Below are 20209 nucleotides of genomic sequence, written 5' to 3' on the forward strand. Positions count from 1 at the left end.
ATCATTAGAACATGCGTAATCTTCAGCAATAAACTGAGACAGAAAAATTGTTGGATTGCTTTATAATAGCTGGTCATTTCCACATTGCTCTTAATTTTGCAGTCATAATTAGAAAAGACCACCCAGTCTTTTTTTTTTTTTTTAAATCTTTATTTTAAAAAAAAGCTTTTTTGTCTAATTTGAGAAACTTTGCTTTTAAAGACCTCTTCCAGTTTTGCACTGTGCCATGTTGCCTGAGAAATGTTGGTGCTTGCTTGTGTCGGGGTGGCGATGTCTTTTTCATCACACTCTGGCATCTGTATGTCTTTGATCCAAACGGGTAGCCCAGGTTCAAGTCCTGTTGGCTACTTCTGGTGAGGAAGTGATACTGCCTATGAGTCTGACACTTATTTGTATACTTTGAGTATTGTAGCAAAAGCTGTACATCTGTTCTATTTCTTAGAATACAGTAAAAATAGTAGGTGACTTCCTAATAATAATGATAATAGAAAATATACATTCCTTTACAAAAAAAGAGTTCCATCTTTGATCCTGGAACTGGACTGCTTGTTAGCCTCCTGTACTCCCACATGGCTTTCCAATCTCTTTCAGCAGCCGAGACTTGTGTGCAAGCACCCAGTTGATAGCTGCTGGAATGTTTTACCTGCTGGAGATCAGAGATAAACTTGCTGACAGCCACTAACACCCTTTTAGCACAGAAAACCCCAAAATATTTTATCTTTGCCTGTCTGCCTAACAAAATTCAAATTGGTGATACTCTGAGTGACCCATCCCAAACAAAAGAACTAATTTACAAATTATCTAATCTTGACATTTTGTACATATTTAAGCAGATTTTTTGAAAGGATATTTTCACATCATTTACATTGATTTCATGTGGATCTGAGCTTCCTTAGATCTTTCCTCTCACTGCTAGTATCTTTTATCCAGCCTCTTTTCTTGTGCCTCAGTAGAAACAATAGATACTTTCATGTTTTCTGGTGGTGAAGACAGACTTTTCATGGTAAAACAATGCAGTGTTGCAGTATCTTACTGAATCAGGTAGGCTCAGAAACTAACGCTGCAAAAAGATGCTGGCTTCATTCATCTAAAGCCTTCTTGAAGTGTTACTTATCTGCATGACTACACCATATAAAATTCCTGTTGGAGCAGTTGCTCTAGATGTGGATGCAGATGACAATAATCCAAGTTTCTTCCCCTGGACATAGGAGGAAGTCTGGCTTTTAGTTGAGACCAAAGGGGTGGCTTCCTGTGTGGTTTGGATCACAATTTGAACTTTCTCTAAGTCCAACTTTCTTCAGACCCGACATTAGATGTGTATCTGATTCGAACATAAAAGATTTGCAACTCCGTGTTAATCACATCAGCTACAAGCAAGCTGTGTGAGCAGCTGTCTAAAACACTCTGTGTTGTTGAGCTGCTTTCCTTGCTGCAGGAGATTTTGACCATTGTATATCTACATACATATCTAAGTCTGCCTTCAATGCTGTAGGGCTGAGCTTTGCTGTCCTAAGATACTTATCCAAGTTACAATATTTGCTGTTTGAGTCCATAATCTTAAGGTTTCAGATGCCAATGCTAGGCTAATGTTGCACTTAATATTTACACTCAGTTCTGTTAGCTTCCTAGAATTTGATTATTTTCTGAGTACAATAATGGAAATATTTCATAACATGCCTACGTGACATCTTTTTCATGTGTAGTTTGTAAAAAATAATTTGGCTGTGATCAACTTTGGTGAACATGGGTGGTCAAAAAAGCTTGAAAGCATTTCTGGAGCCATCATGCTTACTGCTGGGCTCTCTGTTCCTTCAGCGGCAGTTCTCTACCAGTACAAGCATAAGAAGAAAAGAGAATTCCTTATCATTCAAGGTGAATATAAGACTATTGTGTCAGTCTGCCTCCAATGATCTGTGATCTTCCCAGCCTATGTGGTCTTCTTAGTAGTCGTGTCCCATTTCTTGTATGTAGCTTTGCACCAGTTCATCCAGCCAGTTACAGGTATTTTCATGAGGGTGGAAGGGAGCAGGAGGAGTGAAGATGGAAATGACTGACAGTTCTTGTTGCCATTTGGAAGTATGTCAAGTCTTCTGCAGGTCTCCAAAAGCCTGCAGAGTCTGTTTGCTCACTACCAGACAGGGCAATGAATTTATTCTAGGCACCTTCCATGAAAACATGCTTAGATGATCCTGTATCTGCTGGAGAAAGGTTATCTGAATGTATCTCCAAACCATCAGTTTCCAGTAGAACGCTGATTAGATCTCAGGAATCAACAGAGACTTTGGGTAGGGAGCTTATGAATACATTGCAAAGGGAGAGAAAGACATCCTTAGTATGCTGCTGATTTTGATCTCCCAAAATACCACAGGGAATTTGAAATTCTTAAGCTTATATGAAAAAGAAATGCTACTTTGAAAGGCAGAATGCAGTGTATGTACAAACTATACGTTAACATACTGGTCAGGAAAAGAGGGGGTTAGTATGAAAAACGTTCTATTTTATAACAGTTGCACACAGACTTGAAAATGTATGTAATTCAGTCAGAAGGCACTTTTTTTTTTTTTTCCCTACAAAAATAATTATTTGGTATTGCAAATGGAAATCAGCTTGGAAGAAGAATGAAGTTTGAAGGTCACATTTTCTGATGATGTGAAAGAAGTGTAATTAGGAATATATAAGTCAGTATTTAACTCCCTGTGTTCTACTGAATCCCTTAGCTGAATTATATCCATCTACTGCTGTAAGAATATAAAGAAGTCTTAATTGCTGTCTCTTATGTGCAGAGAGTTAAGGAACAGGTGTACTTTTAAGTGATGCTGGTCTGTTTTTTTACACATCTGATTTTTTTACCACGCTACAGTTCATCGTTCTGACCAAGCAGCTTAAACTTGCTGATAAATTCTGTGAGATACAACTTATGACCCTCTTCCCATCTGCAAGTGCCTAAGCGAATGCACAGTTCTGCAGGGTCCAAGGAAATTAAAAGGAAGTCTGAACTGATGTAGCACAGACAGTGATAGGTCCAGAGGGAAATGTAAGCTACAAAGCATCAACTGGAGTCTGTTTAGGAATGCATCTGAATTGGGCCATCAACTGATTAGTTTAATTATCCCTATCGTTCCATTATATCTAAGATTTTAAGGATAGGAAAGCAAATGTGAAAAGATTCTTAAACCTAACTGAGACGTTGCTCAAGATAGTAGTAAAGATTCTATTAGAATACAGAGACAGGGATATGTGTTGCTTCAGGTAGTTACTATTAACAAACTTAGCAGAATCTACTGTGATTTTTTACATGTGCTCAGTCATAGAACATTATCATTATCAGTAGACATTTAGATATACAAACCAGCCTGTCCCTCCATCTGTTTGCTTCAGAATACTTGGCATTTATTTTGCAACGTCGTAAAAGTAGTTACAGCTTTGCAGTTGAGAACTATTATAGCAATATCAATTTTTCATATTGAAGTTAGCTTTAAAACCAGAAGTTTGTCTTTTATTTATAACTCCTAGTGCCTTGTTCTATGCTTATGCATGGAGTGGCAGAGTTAAATGTGTGGAATACAGCTGGGCAATAAATAAGGTTGTAAAAATCTGTCATTAGTAATAAAGCCTTTGCAGTAGTACATTAAAATAGAAGTATCTAGAGCATTGGATGAAAACAAAACAAAACAAATCCTTTGATTATAACCAGGAATTTGCCTCTGCTTTCTGAAGTATTTTAAGGAGACATAGTTTTTGCATGGTTTCCACAGAAACATTATGCAGCAAGAAGGTATTCATGTTTAAAATGAATTGTTAGCTGAGGCAATGGGAAATCAGAGACTCTTTTACATCTTACATAGTTGACTCTTCATCATCTTATGCTGATGATCCTGTTCAGCTAAAAATTTGCCTAATTGTTTGCTGGTGGCTGTAAGCTAAGTGTATATTAAATGATTGTGGCTATTTTGTAGAATTAGCCATACATTCAGAATGGCTGTTTTGGGTAGGATAGCATATTAATGTTGACGGGGAGCGGGAAATTTTTATCTTCATTTTCCTTTCCCTTCCTTCCTCTCTCCCTTCCCCAAAGGAAATTGTTCAGTTGAATAGCTGTTTTAGAGACTGGTGAAGATGTTGTGTTTTTTAAAATGATACCAGACAATAAATGAGAAGATAGGTAAGGGGAGAAAACAACCCTAATCAATTAAACTCACTAGAATTTCACAGAAGTTCTCAGGAGACTTTAAATTGCAAATTGATACAACCCTGGGGTGAGAGAAGAGGTAGAATGAATTCAGATTCCATCTAGATCTATAAAGGAAAAATGGCACTAAAATTTAATTTTTACACTTAAAAGTACATTCAGTAGTGATATGTGGCCAAATGTGTTAAATCATAAATTTCAGAAAATCTATTACCATATTCCTTGCAAACGATGCAAGTGATGTAAAGATTTGTCTTGGGCAACACCTGCAATTCACGTCAACTTCTCCAGTGGTAAATGCAATGGTCTGTCATGTTTAACAGCAGATGAGCACATTGAACTTAACAGGAAGTGTATTTAGCTGAAGATGCTGTGCATCACCTCTTTAGCTATGCTCAATGAGCGTGTATCACCCCAGTGCTGTCCCTGCCACTCTTCATGGGTATTGAATCAGACAAAAAGCCTGTCTCCACATTTTCAAAGCTGCCCAAAGAATGAATGTTGCTATGTTAGAGATTCCTTTGTTTTCGTAAGAATAACATCTTCACTATGTTTCTCTGATGCTGTGAAAAACTCTTAAAAGTAGGAGCTAGGACTTTTACTGCCACAGTGACGAAGTTTGGGATGTAATTAGAAAAAGTATTAGAGTGACTGAGTGTGACACTAGGAATAAATTCAGTTTAGTTTTCTGATTGCTCTGTTTAGTTTTCTTTCACATGAAGATGATAACAGCAAAGAGAAAATGAGATGCCAGAAATGAGGGAAAGAGTAGAGTGAAGGTGAGGAATGGGAGGAAATTTATCAGGAAAGAGGAAAAGAGATATACTTGATAGAAGGAAGAAAGAAGTTAGACATCCAGCAAATTGCTGTTTTCTTATTTACGTTCTGGGAAGCACATACTAGGTCAGAGACAACATCTGAAAACCTGTATGTGTAGATAAAAGAAGGCAGCTTAGCTGCACTTTTTGTAAATAGGCTGAGACTCTATCTGCACAGAGTGACATTTAATTAAGTCAGTAAGCTGAAAGTTATTTTTTTTTTATCCTGTGTTTTAGTTATGGTTGAAAAATTATTGCCATTTGTAATTTTGTATCTTTATCTGAGCAAAATTCCATAAAGTAGATTAGGAATTTGCCTACTCTAGGGGCTTTAGCAATATTCTATCTATACAGTAATTTTTAATGCGATTTTACTGAGTAATTGAAGAACTGGATGGTAACCTAGTTCTGTGACACGTTGTTTTAATTACAGTTGTTTGTCTTCACACGGAATAAAGCAAACGAGCGAATAATGGGTATCTCAGCTAAAAATGGGGGGCCATCAACCTGCTCAGACATAGCTTTTTCTTGTAGAGACCTAGTTATGATATGATGTTTCTGTGGTCTATATAGGAACTCATAGATCATAGGATCACATAACAGTGATTGTTTGGCACTTTCCTCAAGGGACTCACAATAGTGAGAAATTTAATATTGTAAAAATAACATTTTTAACTGGTGCCACACTTCTGCACGTTTTTTGTGACACTACTCTCTGTTGAATTGATGTAGTAGATGTACCAGGTTTTTACACACAGAAACAATTTTGTTTTAGCAGAGGATTAAGTGCAGATAAACAACATATTTCATAAAAGATTGTTATATCCTCTCTCCCATTGACACTCCCACCCCCACCCCCAGATCAGAAACATAACCTGGCACGGCATGCTTTCTTTTAGATCTCTACAGACATTTGCCTGCCACAAGACAACATAAATTTTGTCTTAGTTATCAGACTGTGATTATTAAATAATAATGGGAAGAGAGATCCCAGCCTGTTCATAAAGCATATTGATTTTTTTTTAGTATAAAAAGAACCTGAATGAAAAGGACCGCACTTTTTTTTCATTTGCATATACTATCTTAAAACTTATAATAATTAATGTAGTTAGAGGAAAGTATGAAAGACTATCTTTTCAATTCCTTTTTCTTTTGTGTGTGTGTGTGAGAGAGAGAGAAACTGATCTTGCTTGCTGATCTGAAGTGGTACCAGAAGGTGCCCATCTTGAATGAGACATAGAGCTTGGAGAAATGAGATCTGGTGTTTGGAGGTTCCTCACACCCACTGCCCCTCTCTGGAGGCATTGCAACACTGTCATATTGATACCCAGGAGACTCTGCTGCCAGAAACCGTGCAAAACATGACCCTGACTATTCATTGTGACTGATAAACTTTAAGATATATGATATCTTCCTTTTGTTCTGAACGTCCTCGCTTCAGTTTCACTTCCTTCCATTCAAACACCAAAATCCTTCTGGAACAGCAAATGCCAAACATTCATCCAGGCTGAAATGGTAGATCCATTTGCTATTAGTGTATCTTTCTTTTTTCCTCTACTCCCTTTCTTTTCTGAAGTAACCACTTGTTTGCTTTGTCTTTGTTTCTTAGCTGTTAGAAAGCCTTTAAAAATGCTTTTACTTCCCTGTCATGGCATTATGCTCTTTGGAGGGAGGATCAGCTGGAGTCATGGCAAAGAGAACTGCTGTCCTGGTAGTTTTATTTTGTATTCACCATACGATTCCCAGAATTGCATTGTTCCTTCCCAGAGGGGGAACATTGGTCTCTCATGCAAATCACTGGTCCTTTTCTAGGCTTTTGTGGCCTTCCTGAAATTGTTGGAAAGGATCCTTCTTTCTGCAGAGCAGGGAGGAGGAATTGCACCAGACAGGCTGGCCCCAGTCATTTTATCCCTTTCCTGTGTCTTACAGCTCCTTTTGAGGAGCAGGCACCAGGCAGTACCTATCCTGAGTTCCCAGGGCTTCTGCTGCTCTTGTGCATTATTTGGTGCGCCAAATTCAGCAGCATTATTTGACTTAAATCAAGACTTGCATTGGTATGAGAGTATACAGAATCTGGCCCACAGCCTCGTCTGTATGCAAAAGTACCCTTACTCATTTAAGCTGAATTGATAAATGTTTTTCCACTGACTTCAGTGGAACGTGGAGTTGGTACCAGTTAAACAAAATTAGCGTGTGTAGGTTATTTCAGCTGATAACATTTTGTGAGTAGACGTGTCCACAGATTCAGTTTTCACAGAGCCTTGTTGGCGTTTGTGGAAGTGCAACTGTTATCCTCAGGAATGCCTCCAAGCCTTGGAAAGTCTAGCAACAGCACAGAGAATGTGCAGTAATAGTTAGGAATTTCTTTTAAAAGAAGTAAAGTGACTAAGCAAAGTAGGAGGAATAAGGCTAGAAACAGTCTGGAGAGATCTGCACTGTGATTGAAAGTGGCAGGCATTAAACTACCTGTTTCTTGCAAGCGAGTTAAGAAAGATAGAAATTTTAATTTAACCCCCATCTCCATAGACATCAGCACATGCGTGCAGAGGATTATTACTACCATCTGTTTTATCCACAGTGGTTTCCATCAGTTGTGTTATTTTGCTTTTTTAGTGTTTAAGCACTGCTTTGAAGCTGTTGTGTTAATTGTTAACTTTGGCTGAATCTGTGCATAGATTCCTATAGCAGTGTCAGCGTGCTAAGATCATAACAGTTAGATTAATGAATGCAAGTATTAGCTCTGTGCTGGTGCAGTACATTAATAGCTGTGCAAGTTAAATCAAATACACTACTGACTTTGTCATTGTGTAATGGTATTTACCAGATCTTAGGTGGACTGCTGAGAAAGATGAATGTAATCTTTCATTTTTATCTGACTTAAAAATAAGGTAACAAAATAATTTTCATAGGATATTTTATTATTATTATTCACAGCAGGAGAACAGATGTACCTGAAGACTTGAATTCTTCGCTAAACTGGAATATGCATATATGAAGGATGTTGTAGTAAATGGAAGGAAAACTAACTGTTGCAACCATTATCTTTTCTGTAGCTTAATCTCACATTCTGAATTTTTGGAATGAATACCAAAAGGGGGGGGAAGTATGCTTATTGCTTCCTTTCTTTTCTTTTCCTTCACAGAACCTGAAGAAAGTGTTTGTGGAATTTAGTCATCAGGAGCTGTTTGAGTTCTATAACAAGGTCTGTAGATTTTACAATACTATAGTTTCTTTGTAAACACCTTATGCTGCTCAGCAGGAAGTGTTGCCTATAGGAGTTAAATCTAATGAAACTGGGAGGGAAATGGGTCCAACTTTAATTAAGGCTGTTGGATTTGTTTGATCACATAAAGCATTTTCAAGAAGACTCTTTGCATTCAAATTTGGAATAGGCAGGGCTTGGGTCATTGTAAGCATACCTAGCAGTTAGATCGAGAGGAGTAGCTGATGATTAACAATGAGGAGCTCTCTGGAAAGAGCATCTTTGTGTTACGTCTTCAGTCGAAATGCCAAGCTCATAATCCAGTCAAAATGAAATCTATTATTTTTTTACCTTGTTATTATGCATTGGAAGTTCACAGCAAAACATCTGTGCATGTAAAAAAGGCAGTATTTAGACAACTGTTTCTTTAAAATTTGAATATTTAAACTGCAGCAATGAATTCTAATAGCTTCATGTAAAAACAAATATTCATGAGTACAGGACTTTTTATTGCTATGTGAATAGATTTAGTATGCATAGTTGAAGATACTGGAATGTGGGGATTTTTTCTGCTTGCATGTTTCTAAACAACATTTTATATGAGTGGAGTTTTTTCTCTCTTTTTTGTTCCTTTAAATAGCTGGAAACTATACAAGCACAGCTGGATTCCCTTACGTGATGTTTTTGAAGACTTATTTCTCCATCACACTCTTGCCGCCTCATTATTTTGAATTGAAGATAGATTGCCAAGCTGTGTTTGCTGAAGGATTCAGTGGGTTGCTTCCTGTAAAATTATATGGCTTATCTCTTTTTTAGACCAGTAAAATTAGGCAAGCGTCTTTGTTAAGAATCTGAAGATTCTAATGGACTTTCTCTTGTTTTCTGAGCAATTGTGAAGAATGGCTTTACTTGCAGAAAAAAAAGAATGCTGCCCTGCTTCAGAGATGGGAGGGTTTTTTTGTCCTGTTATGTGCGTTACTTGATTCTGGTAGAAGTTTGCATACTAGTCAGGGACCAGGAATAAAATCTATTTTTTAGACATAAAAGGAATATAAAAGTAGTAAGAAAATACACAGCTAATAAAATCTCTATCTTTTTGAATTGTTACTCACGTGATTGATAAAGCTTATTGCAAATTTGTCAAAATAAATTCAGAATTTTAAAATGGATTGGTTTAGTTTGGGCTATTTTAATTTCATTATCTTTCTTCTTTTTCAGTTTTTTGTTCTAAATAATAAAAAATGTCGCTGATTTCAGTGTTTACTTTTGGCACTGAGAATAAATGCAGCTTCTCAGGACTGCATGCATGCCAATGAATCTAAGTAGTATGTTGTATAACTGAGGGGAGACATCTCGGAGTGTGTAACAAAGCACACTGAAATAGTCTGGCAATCAGGTTTCTGAAAGCTATTTGTTGATCCTTCCTTATGTTGTCCACCACTGTTTTTACATCTAACAGGAAGAAATAAAGTACAGTGATTTAACGGCCAAGTTAGTCCTGTTTTCACACATTAGTTCTGGATGAATGGAGGTTCATGAACAGTATGAGAAGGTAAAAGTCATCTTAGTTCTTGTTTGTTGCCATTCATTGACAGACAACTTCCCTGCTGCACCTTGATAATAGGTGCAGTGTATAACTCTCCACTCCAGGCTAATAGAAAGTGAGAGGAAATAAAAATCTTTGGCATTAGCCTGTCTTTCTTTCTCCTTGAGGGATTCCCTGAACAAGGCTTTTTTCTTCCAGATGCTTAAAACAGGGATGGTTAATGCCCAGCCAGCCAGTTTTCTTTTGAAGTCGGTTTGCTCATGACACTAGATATAAGTATAGCCAAAAGGTATGTTTTGAATAGCTGGTGCTTAGGTCCTCTTGTGCCAGACTTCTTGCTTTGTTGCTTTTGGAAGGTTGTTTTGGGCTTTTTGTGTTGCTTTGTTAGGGATTATGCCATTACCTGTAGAATACTGAAGGGGTTTGCACCCATTGTCTGGGCTGTGAGATAATAGATTTAGCAGGTAAAGTCATTAACAGCCTACGTGTGAGTAAAAGGCACTGAAGAATAAAAACACATTTATCATAGTTCTTAACCAAAATGCCAGATGATACTGTACCACTCTGGTAAGGTAACACTGCTACTCCATTAGAAAGAAGAAATGAATCATGATTGCACAGCAGAATCTTACCCCCGTACACCTTGTGAGGCTGGCTGCCAAAATCAAGTCTTGTCTCAAGCCACTGGCAAACGTGTCTCATCTTCTTGGCATATAACACTCCCACCGACAGACATCACATCCTCAGTCTGGCTATTCAGCAGCAGCTTGCTGGCTCACTCATCTCAGGCTGCATAGGTTGGTATGTGTCTGCAGGTGAGCACACCCCCACCATTGCCTCTACCTGTCAGTATTGGCAGTGCTTTGTAGTTAGCACAGCTAGGAAAATCCCGTTCTTGAAGTCCTGGCTTCTCTACTGGTCCTGTGGGACAGTACGTTGTGTGCTAGGACCCTGCTTTTGAGTGTTTTCCCCAAGTTTCCAGAGCTTCAGTTCTGGAAGTCTGGTCCGAAGTGAGTAAAAGACTCTCCTGTGTAGATGCAGAACATACTAAGGCAATGTGAGTCCAAGTGTGAGAGACGGGTTAAGTTGTCTTTGTGGATATAGGCAGTGATTGATGAATCCTGGAGGAGGGGGTGAAGGCAGGACCAGTTTGGAGTGCAAGAAGCATTGGACAAATTAGCAGGCACATCCGAAAGAAAAGGAGAAGTCAGAGTAGGAAGAAACTGGGTGTGGGAAAAAGGAAGGAGAGGATAGTGCATATTCCCAGGGGTGGAATTTGGGAGTTAGAAAACTGTAAGGAAGAGAGGAGGAACACTGTGTGTAGAAAAAGTCTATACACAAAGAAAATATTAGGCAAAGGGGGAGAAAACCCTTCTATATTAGAGGAATGGGAAGAAAATTGAGGAAACAAAGTAATCCGGAGTTAACTACAAAAAATGAGGCCAGTTGTGTAACAGTATCTAGTATTTTGAACTAACCCATGTAAGTGTCAGCCGTGGTGCAGATTTGGCCAAAATCAAATAAAAGTGTGGGATAACAAAAAAGGGCTTTTTAAATCTGGTCCTAATAGGAAATATTTTAAAAGTGATAAAATACATGTTAAAGGGAAAAATAGAAAAAAATGAAGACTAAGTTTGCAAGGATTCTGTAAAATTTATTGTGTTCATCCTTGTTTGCAGATGGATGAAGAGATTTATGATTTCTTTAGCAGTGGTTGTCTTCTTTTTTTACCAAATGTACCAAATTTTTTACTGTCAGAAGCCATAATAAAAGCCATAGTATACCTCACAGTAATAAGTACAGTTGTTATCTTTTGTCAAGGAACACTCATAAATAAATGGTTTAGAAAGACTTTTCTGTATGTAACATGAAGCTTTGGGGTTGTACATTATTAGGTAATGATGGCATAACCAGTACCATCTTAGAGAATAACATTGTCACTTATTTAAGTGCTCTTGTATAAGGAGAGAAACTTGACTAACTGCCAGAGCAGAACTATTTGGGGTTTTTTTGTTAGGTCTTGCAGAAAAGAACACTTTTATTCTGGTTGCTGCTCTCTGGCCTGAGTGGACCTGGAGAGGGGAAGATTAGTCTTCCCCTGAGAGCAGTTGCCCCTGCTGAGTTTGGGTAAAGTCCTGGTATCCCAGCAATGTCAGAGTGTGCTGGTTTTGGCTGCCGTAGAGTTAATTTTCTTCATGGTAGCTGGCATGGGACTATGTTATGGATTTGTGCTGACAACAGTGTTGATAACACAGGGATGTTTACGTTACTGCTGAGCCGTGCTCACACAGAGCCAAGGCCTTTGCTGCTCCTCACACCACCCCACCAGCGAGTGGGCTGGGGATGCACAAGGAGTTGGGAGGGGACACAGCCAGGACAGCTGACCCCAACTGACCAAAGGGATGTTCCATACCATATGACATCATGCTCAGCATACAAACCTGAGGGAAGAAGAAGGAAGGGGGGACATTTGGAGTGATGGTGTTTGTCTTCCTAAGTCATAGTTACGTGTGCTGGAGCCCTGCTTTCCTGGAGATGGCTGAACACCTGCCTGCCTGCCCATGGGAAGTGGGGAATGAACTCCTTGTCTTGCTTTGCTTGTGTGCAGCTTTTGCTTTACCTGTTAAACTGTCTTTATTTCAATCCAGGAGTTTTCTCACTTTCTCTCTTCTTATGCTCCCCCCCCAATCCTGCCATGGGGGAGTGATCAAGTGGCTGCGTGGTGCTCAGTTGCCGCCTGGACTTAAACCACGACACAGAGAACGAGAGAGAAACTAGCACCAGTACAGACTGGGGGATGCCTGAGGAGAAGGGGAGATCCACCTGCAGCAGGGACTAGACCCAGTGCCATACCTCTGAGGCGGCAGAAAGAAAAACACTTCCCTAGGAGGAAGAAGGCATGTAGCCTGTTCAGAACTGCATAAACCAGGTTGGTGTGGGAGCACAGGCAGGGATGTGCATGCGGAAGGTCTTCAGGCTTTTGTTTCGCATTCTGGTAAAACGTAGTTTTGAAAAGTATGTCTTGTGGGTATTTTGGAGTTTTTACTGCAAGAAAGGAAAGGGATACGTCCCAGGTTCTCTTCAGTTCAGGGTCCTAGCAGAGCATTGGTCTGTGATATTTCTGGGGCATGATCCAGAACTGAAATTACCAAGGCTTCTCATAGCGTTGAAGGAAGATATTTGTAGAGAGTTATTGAGCTCTAAACTGGAAATTTGAATGAGTAAGAATTATTAAATCTACTTTCAGATCTTTCAGTGCATTTTAAAAACATTTGATTCATCTTTGCTCAGACATTAAAGACAGTATTTTCTGTGACTGTACTTCTCTCAAAGGTGTAATAAAAATCTGCCTCAGATGGACTATTGGCAAAAGAAGGAAATCTTTTCTTTTGGGTGTAAAAAAATACCAGTATTGTTTTGACATGAAGACTTGGAGTTGTGGGCCTAAAATGAAAACCAGTGTGAGAACTACCTCAAAAATACCAACTTAGTGGTAAAGAGCAACCATTTGTAGACCACTTAGGAAAACCAACACCAATAGCACATTAATGCTTGTTCAGTATAAATGCATTAGATTATCTTTGCCCAGTTCCGCCTTAGGCATATACTTCTTGTTTCTCAACAAAATATGAAATCTCTGTAAGTTTCTGCATTCTGGTTTTGTTGAAATAAAATATATAGGTAGATAGACATTTATAACTTTATTATCTCAAATTTTGACTAATTGCCAAACCTGCTTTGGCTCTCCAGAGGAGACTTTCAAATTCCCCTTTAATTCCTGGGTTAATTGACATACCAATTTTGAGTTATGAGTTGCAGCTTCACTGCCTACAGTCTGTGATTTTAAAGACTCTGAAGTCTTGGTCTTTCAAAGCATAAAGAATTTACTGAAATGCTATGTCTTACATTGGTGAAAGGAAGAAAAGTGTTTATTTTAATAAAATGCTGTAAGCTCCCCATCACAGTTGTTCCATCTCATATTCTTTGCTTTCCAGCAGCATCAGTAACATTTCATTGTTTGGCCATATTGGCATATCATATCTTCAAAGATGATGAATTCACTCACATTATGGTAAAGAAATGACAGAGCTTAATAATGCATATTGCCCAGTAAGTAAGTATCACATCACTCTGTGACCCTTGTATAGCTTATTTGACTAATGAAAATGAACAACATTTTGAGCCAATGTGAGGAAGTTCCTTTTCTATGGATCAGCCAAACTGGCCTTCTGAGTAACAGTGATTTCATCTGGGTGGATGAACTACGGTGCTGCTGTCTGATACGCTGTTGGTGGTGTCTCATAAAGATAAGTTAATAAGATTCTTTTATCTGCAACGCTTGCATAAAGTGATTTCTAATTTCCATAGTAATGAATCAATGTTATTGCATTTTCCCTTGGCCTTGTGTTGATCAGACCAAATTATATGCTGTAATTTTAACAGAAATAAAATGTTTAGATGATCCCTTCAATCCTTCATTATTTTGTTTCTCAAGAGGTAGGAGTAAATATGGGTCTGTCACAAATCAGGTGCTGTCCAGCTAATTGAGCTATGTATCCATGAAGCACTTGTCCGTCTCACTGACAAGATTAGTTCCTTCTCTGCTGAGGCCAAAATATCTTCCATGGTTTTCCAAGGTTTTGTATATTTACTGAAATTATAGGAAGGCAATGTGGAGCTCTGTACGTGTTGGAAGCATAACTGTCTTGACCAGTGTTCAAATAAGATGATCATCTTGTTAGAGCAAATTCATGTTTTAGTGGGACACTTTTAACTTCTTGTCATCACTGTTACCTTAACTGTCCCTCTGTGGTACTGTACAGGATACATTCAAGGAAATTTGGATGAATGTGGTAGCTGTGTCTCACATGGCTGTACAGATTCACATGCCCAAGCAGCTGGCCTCTTCTGCAGAGTACTAGTTATGGGACTGGACATGCTGGAGCACCAGATTGTCTTTTTTTTTAATTCACTCTCTGGTCATTCAGGACAAGTGAAGGAAGGAGAAGCAGCACTCCCTGGTCAGTGCAAAGGAGACTCCTCACATCTGTGCTTTTGTTGGAAGGTTCATCTTCTGAGGGTTAATATGAAGAGCCCTATGTACAGGTGAGCTGACTTTGTTTCTTCTCATTCCAATCCATGGGTTCAATAGTAGGGCAACTTAACTAAATTGCATTTCATTGGCAGCATGAGAATGCTATGCTTTTTTCATCACCCGCTTGTTTTTCTGCCTCCAGACTGTTAAGAAATGTAGCTTTGTTTAAAAAAAAAAAAAAAAAGAAAACCAGTTTGATTTAAGAAATTGTACAATTAATCTATACAGCAAGCTTTTTGAAGAAGGTTTACTTTCTTGGATTTATTTCTACTTTTGTACTTTTGAAGTGTCTGCCATAGCCAGTATCCTTGTAGGCAGCAGAGAATGAATCTAAGCAAAGCCCAGGGGAGTGAGGAAAGGACCATATCTCCTGTTCCACCCACTACTCCCTGTTGAGTGTTGGGGTGCAGCTTAGCCTATGAGCTTTGGTGTGCAATCTCAGACTGCCAGTTAGGTGAGCTCTCCCTCTTTCCTGGACAAGAGTGAGCCAGGAAAAGATTAGAGAAACTGACTACATTGAGAAAAACATAGCCCACACTGAATGTTGTTAGCTTAGCTCTTCACTCTGGAAGGCATGAGAATATTTACTTCATGGCAAGCAGCACTTTTGCCCAGATCGCCTCCATATGAGGAATGAGGTCAGAGGAGATGCGCTTTGCATTCCGGATGTCTCAGTCAGGAGGTATGCCTTGTGATGGTGGGTCTTCTCCTCTTCTACTTCCTAACACATTCCTGCCAGTTCCAGCTCATACACACCCTGGAGACAGGTGCCACAGACCTCAAAAACAAAAAAGGACCTTTCTTCTCCCCTGCTTCATCTCTGCTCCCAAGGGAGCATTCTCCTATCTCAGGCCAGCATTCAAGCACAGCTCCAGGTACGATAAAGCTTTGTGGAGGTTGTTCTAGTACCCCAACTTTGAAACTCACGTTGAGAGAGAGCCAGAAAGGATCTGTATGAGAAGGGAAGTAAAACAAGACCAGCCTTTCAGGACAGGGGAATTGATTACTAATCATTTAGCCATTTCTGGAGCAAACTCTCAGTGCAACCTATGAGTGACCCAGTTTCTCCTTTGCAGCCAAACTCCCTACATGAATAAAATCATCCCACATAATCCTTATGGATTGTAGCAAGCTAAATCATCCTCAGAATCTGATTTAGGGCAACAGAAGTGAAGTACATCAGATAAATGTAGAAAAAACAAGCCCGTAAACGTGAGCTGATCCCTTTGGAGCTGGCTTCACTCACCATCTCTCACAGGATGAGTGGCAGTGGTCCAAGCTTCTTAGAAAATCTGATACTGAAACATAAAAGACAAAAAATGTGATGAGGAGCCAAAAAGGAAAAAAATAAGTGGACCAGAGTCACCTTTAAGCAAGAGAGCACAATATATCACTGAGAACACTTTCAGTGAAATGGAGTTTTCTCAGTTCTTATTTGGGCAACACAGACTGCATGCTTTCTTCATTGTGCAACATCCAGTAAGTGACGTGGTATCCTTTTAACACCCTTCTTCAACTGAACTGCAGCTTACCATACCCTGTGACATGTCACCCCTGCGTCTCCCCATCTAAAATCTGTTTGGTAGCCTAGTGATTGATTCCTTTGTGTCTGTGGTCAGTAGAAGTAGTGCCCTAAAGTCCTTCTTTATGTCAGGACAGAGGATGCAAGGCCCTGAATGACCTCATGCAAAGCTGAGCAGTGCTGCCTTGCCCTGCCCTGCCTCTACAAACGTTGCCCAACTGGGAACACAAAGCACATCAGGTAACATCTTTCTGGCTGAACAGGCTATGTTTGTTAGGCTTGAGAGACCCAAGTTTTGGACTGGTGAACCTCTCAGCATTGAAGTCAGTAAGTTTTGAGATCAGTCTTCTCTCTGGGAACAGAGAGGTGTTAAATGAATATTTAGTTGAAATGGTCAATATGAAAGCGAAGCCAAAGGTGGAGCTTACTTTGGTGCCTGGAGCAAAGTTCATGGTTTAACTACTATGTTAGATGAATAAAACCTACCCTTGAGTTCCTTCCAGAAGGGCCTGGATATGAATGTGTAAGAAATCTGAGCAAAAGGTCGTATCCCTGTGGTATAATGATTTCAGCATGTTGGAAGAAAGGAAATTTCCTATTAATCAACCTTATTTCAGTGTGCAAGGTCACAAAGCATGAACTTGGAACCTCATTCTGCATTTCATAGCTCTGCCTAAATCAAACCCAGGCTGCAGACATGACTGTACTTTTTATTTGTCAGAGTAGCCCCCTTCGTCATGCCTATCTTCAGTCAAGTCATTTCAGTGGTTTCAAATCAGATAGTGCCTTCAGCTGCTGTGTTAGCCCACTTCTCTGTCAAAAGTAATAGTTCCTCCCTTGAAAGTACAGTCTTTGAGAGCTGTGTCAGCCTCTAGATAAAGTAGCCGTATCTCCTGTATAAAGAGATACAAGAGATTTTCATATCACTTCTATGAAGATCTGTATCCACTGAATACTTTATACAGGCTTTAGTTAAAAGCATTTGATGGTTTTCTTTGGTTTGACAGAATCTTTCCAATGACTTGGTGACCAGGCAAAGATGCTACAGATTTATTTGCATAATCTTTTCTCCTTATTTCTCCCTTTTCTCCTTATATTTCTCCCATATTTGAAAGCTAATCCTTTTCTTAGTCTGGGAACGTGGTGCTGTGGTAAGCCACTGGTAACCATTCAATGGGCATGAACGTGAGGAAGAACAGGAAAATGTAACTGCACCAACCTGTAACACCACTTTGTCTTCAAGGAAGAGTCTGCTTGGAGAAAAAAAAACAATTAGAAGTTGATTTCCAAAGATTTAGATTAACTGATCTGAAATGTAATGGCTGTCTATGGCTGTTCCCAAGCTGAAATCCTGCTGTGTGGATCTTACTAACAGCGCATAATGTGAAAAGCACGGATACCTTTCCCTAGTCTCTGTTCTTTAAATCATCAGATTTTATGAACGTGATCTAAAGCCCCAGTAAGAATGATGCAGCCCACTAAACCACGAACTGGAGTTCTGGTGCTCCCTTGGATTTCATGAAAACCTTCCTCCAAACTTGCTTCTTCTTTCACAGATTCTGTCTTTTACTGGTTTTACCCTGACTCACTATGCATCTTGAACTAACTGATTTTGCCCATAATTTGCCCTACACTCTTAAGCTGTAATTAATGTTCTGCTATGTTCTTTCCCTATTTGTAACATATGTACCCTGGCCACTTTTGAAAAGAAGGATCAGGAGATACCATTTTTCTGTCAAGACTCCTCTGTTGGTGTGCACTTTTGAAGGACTCAGTAAGGATCTTAAAGCCAGTAAAACACCATTCTCAAATGGATTATATTGTGTAAAATTGCACTGTTCATCATGATGACACCCAAGGTCAGTACTACTGGTACGGGGAAGTTACTAAATAAACCAGCCAAATGAAGATCAGGAAACAGTAAGATACAGAAAAGCCTGTTCAGAAAAAAAAAAAAGTCTCTGGACACACGAAGCACATTTCTAATTCACCTTTATTAGAAGATCAGTCCTGCTAAGAAACAAATGCTTCCATTGCTTCCTTCAGTGATCACATAGTTTTTCTTTATAGAGGTTTTGCTACATTAGCAAAAAGATCTGTTAGCTGCAAATACAGTCTGTGTCTTTGGGTATTAGTACACAGTAGTTTTCAGGCATTTCATTGAAAAGCAAATAGGTCTGAGCTTATCCTAGAGAATGTGGAACAGCCTTATAGCTATAAAGACTGACAGGAGCATTGTGTTCAAAGGAACAGAAGGTTGAAAACACGATGCTTCAGAAGTACCTATATTTGAAAAAGATTTTTATAATCAGAAGAAAAAGACTACCATGTAATATAGGATGGCAAAAAAACACCCAAAGACTTGTCTGCAAGTCTGATGAGATTTATGATCCACGGTCCTGGCCCAGGCATTTTTGCAATGCTGAAAAAGCAAACACAAGGTAATGGAAAACAATTATGAGTCATTCCTTTACTTCAGAGGTGATTAATGTGACACAGTCAAGTTAAATCCTCTGAAGAGACATCAGCAGTGCTTTTCACTGATGTGTTTTGTAAGCATGGATTTGATACTATTCCACAAGAGATTTTAATTTCCTGCTAAAAGATATGGTTCATGATCAAAACCAAGATATACATAAATACTAGATGCTGAGCTTGCAAGATTGATGCATTTCTTGTCAGTGAATGATAAGAACATGGAACATCTTCAGTTTTATGATATAAATAATTCTATATTACCAGAAACATGCAGAACTGAATTGAAATATTCTTGTGGACTATGCTGTGAAGGATCTGATAGTAGCACAGCAGACTACCAAGTAGTCTCTGCCCATATTCCAGAGAGTCTGTGTGTACTCCTAATTTAAAAACTGAAAATTTTTGCTGCTTTAAATAAAACAAGGAGTGGCACTCAGAAGTTTGAATGGCTTATTTTTCTAGGATGAATTTATGACATACTGTCTGATTGCTGGGCTTTGAGTCCTTTGATGTCTAGTATAATGCAGTATGAAGCTAGTTCAGGTGCACATATACTTTGTTTTCATGCAGGTACTGTGTACGAACAGTTTTAAGTCTTAGACTCAGCTTGCCATTGTTCTGATGCTTTTTACTGGACACAGATTGACTTAATAACCGTCAGGATACAGAACATCTGAACACCAAGAAACCAGCAAATTTTAGTGGTTCAGGTATTACAGCCAGTTAACAGAGCAGTGCGCTGGGATACTTCTTTGCATATCACCTACACTGGGGCCTTTTTCCAGAATAAGATAACCTGTTTACAGAATAAGATAACCTTTTAATTTGTAGGTTTCCATGCTGTACCATGTTTGTTTGGCTCAGGAGGCAATGGAGACCAATGCTATGCTGAAGAATTTGCTGTAAACATCTCCAGATGAACACCCTTTTTGTATCCACAGACTGGTGGATCTCAGGTTCTCCCCTGACATACTGTGTCTGCAGTTTTGCTGCGTGTGGCTGAAAGGTCCGTCCTACTGCTTTGCGGTACAAGTGTTTCTTCATGTATTAATGCAAAGTGCTCTGTGCCCTGTTGTGCAGTAAGTAGTACATAGCACTCAAGAGGCAGAGGGCTTCACACTGTTCTGTTTCAGGATCAAGACAATCTCAGTAACATGGACTACAACAAAGACGATTTCAAAAATACAGAGGTTCTTTGAAAAGCTGCCAAATAAAAGTGTCTAAAGCCCAAAACTGTATACCTGGTTTGCCGTTTTGTCACCATGCAATATTGAACCCTGAGCTAGCTCCATGTATATTTGCATAACCGAATGGTGTGACTGTGAAGGGGACGAAAGTTACATTTAGTCCCTCACTAGT

General features: G+C 39.1%; 1 protein-coding gene and 1 long non-coding RNA gene across 3 annotated transcripts in view; both read left to right on the forward strand.

Annotated features, from left to right (window-relative positions):
• The window catches only part of COMMD10 (COMM domain containing 10), a 114702-nt gene extending 105324 nt beyond the window's left edge, over window positions 1-9378 (forward strand). For both annotated transcript variants that reach the window (XM_075740315.1, XM_075740316.1), the window contains 2 exons: window positions 8150-8209; window positions 8850-9378. In XM_075740315.1, coding sequence (XP_075596430.1) covers window positions 8150-8209; window positions 8850-8888 — 99 coding nt within the window. In that variant the 3' untranslated portion in view covers window positions 8889-9378. The remainder of the gene's footprint in view (window positions 1-8149; window positions 8210-8849) is intronic.
• Window positions 9379-11279: 1901 nt separating this feature from the next.
• Window positions 11280-19922, forward strand: LOC142599476 (uncharacterized). The gene is made up of 3 exons (XR_012833046.1): window positions 11280-14861; window positions 18085-18231; window positions 19792-19922. It is a non-coding gene; the product is annotated as an uncharacterized LOC142599476 (long non-coding RNA).
• Window positions 19923-20209: the final 287 nt, after the last annotated feature.

Source organism: Balearica regulorum, chromosome Z, assembly GCF_011004875.1.
Source record: "Balearica regulorum gibbericeps isolate bBalReg1 chromosome Z, bBalReg1.pri, whole genome shotgun sequence".
NCBI lineage: Eukaryota > Metazoa > Chordata > Aves > Gruiformes > Gruidae > Balearica > Balearica regulorum.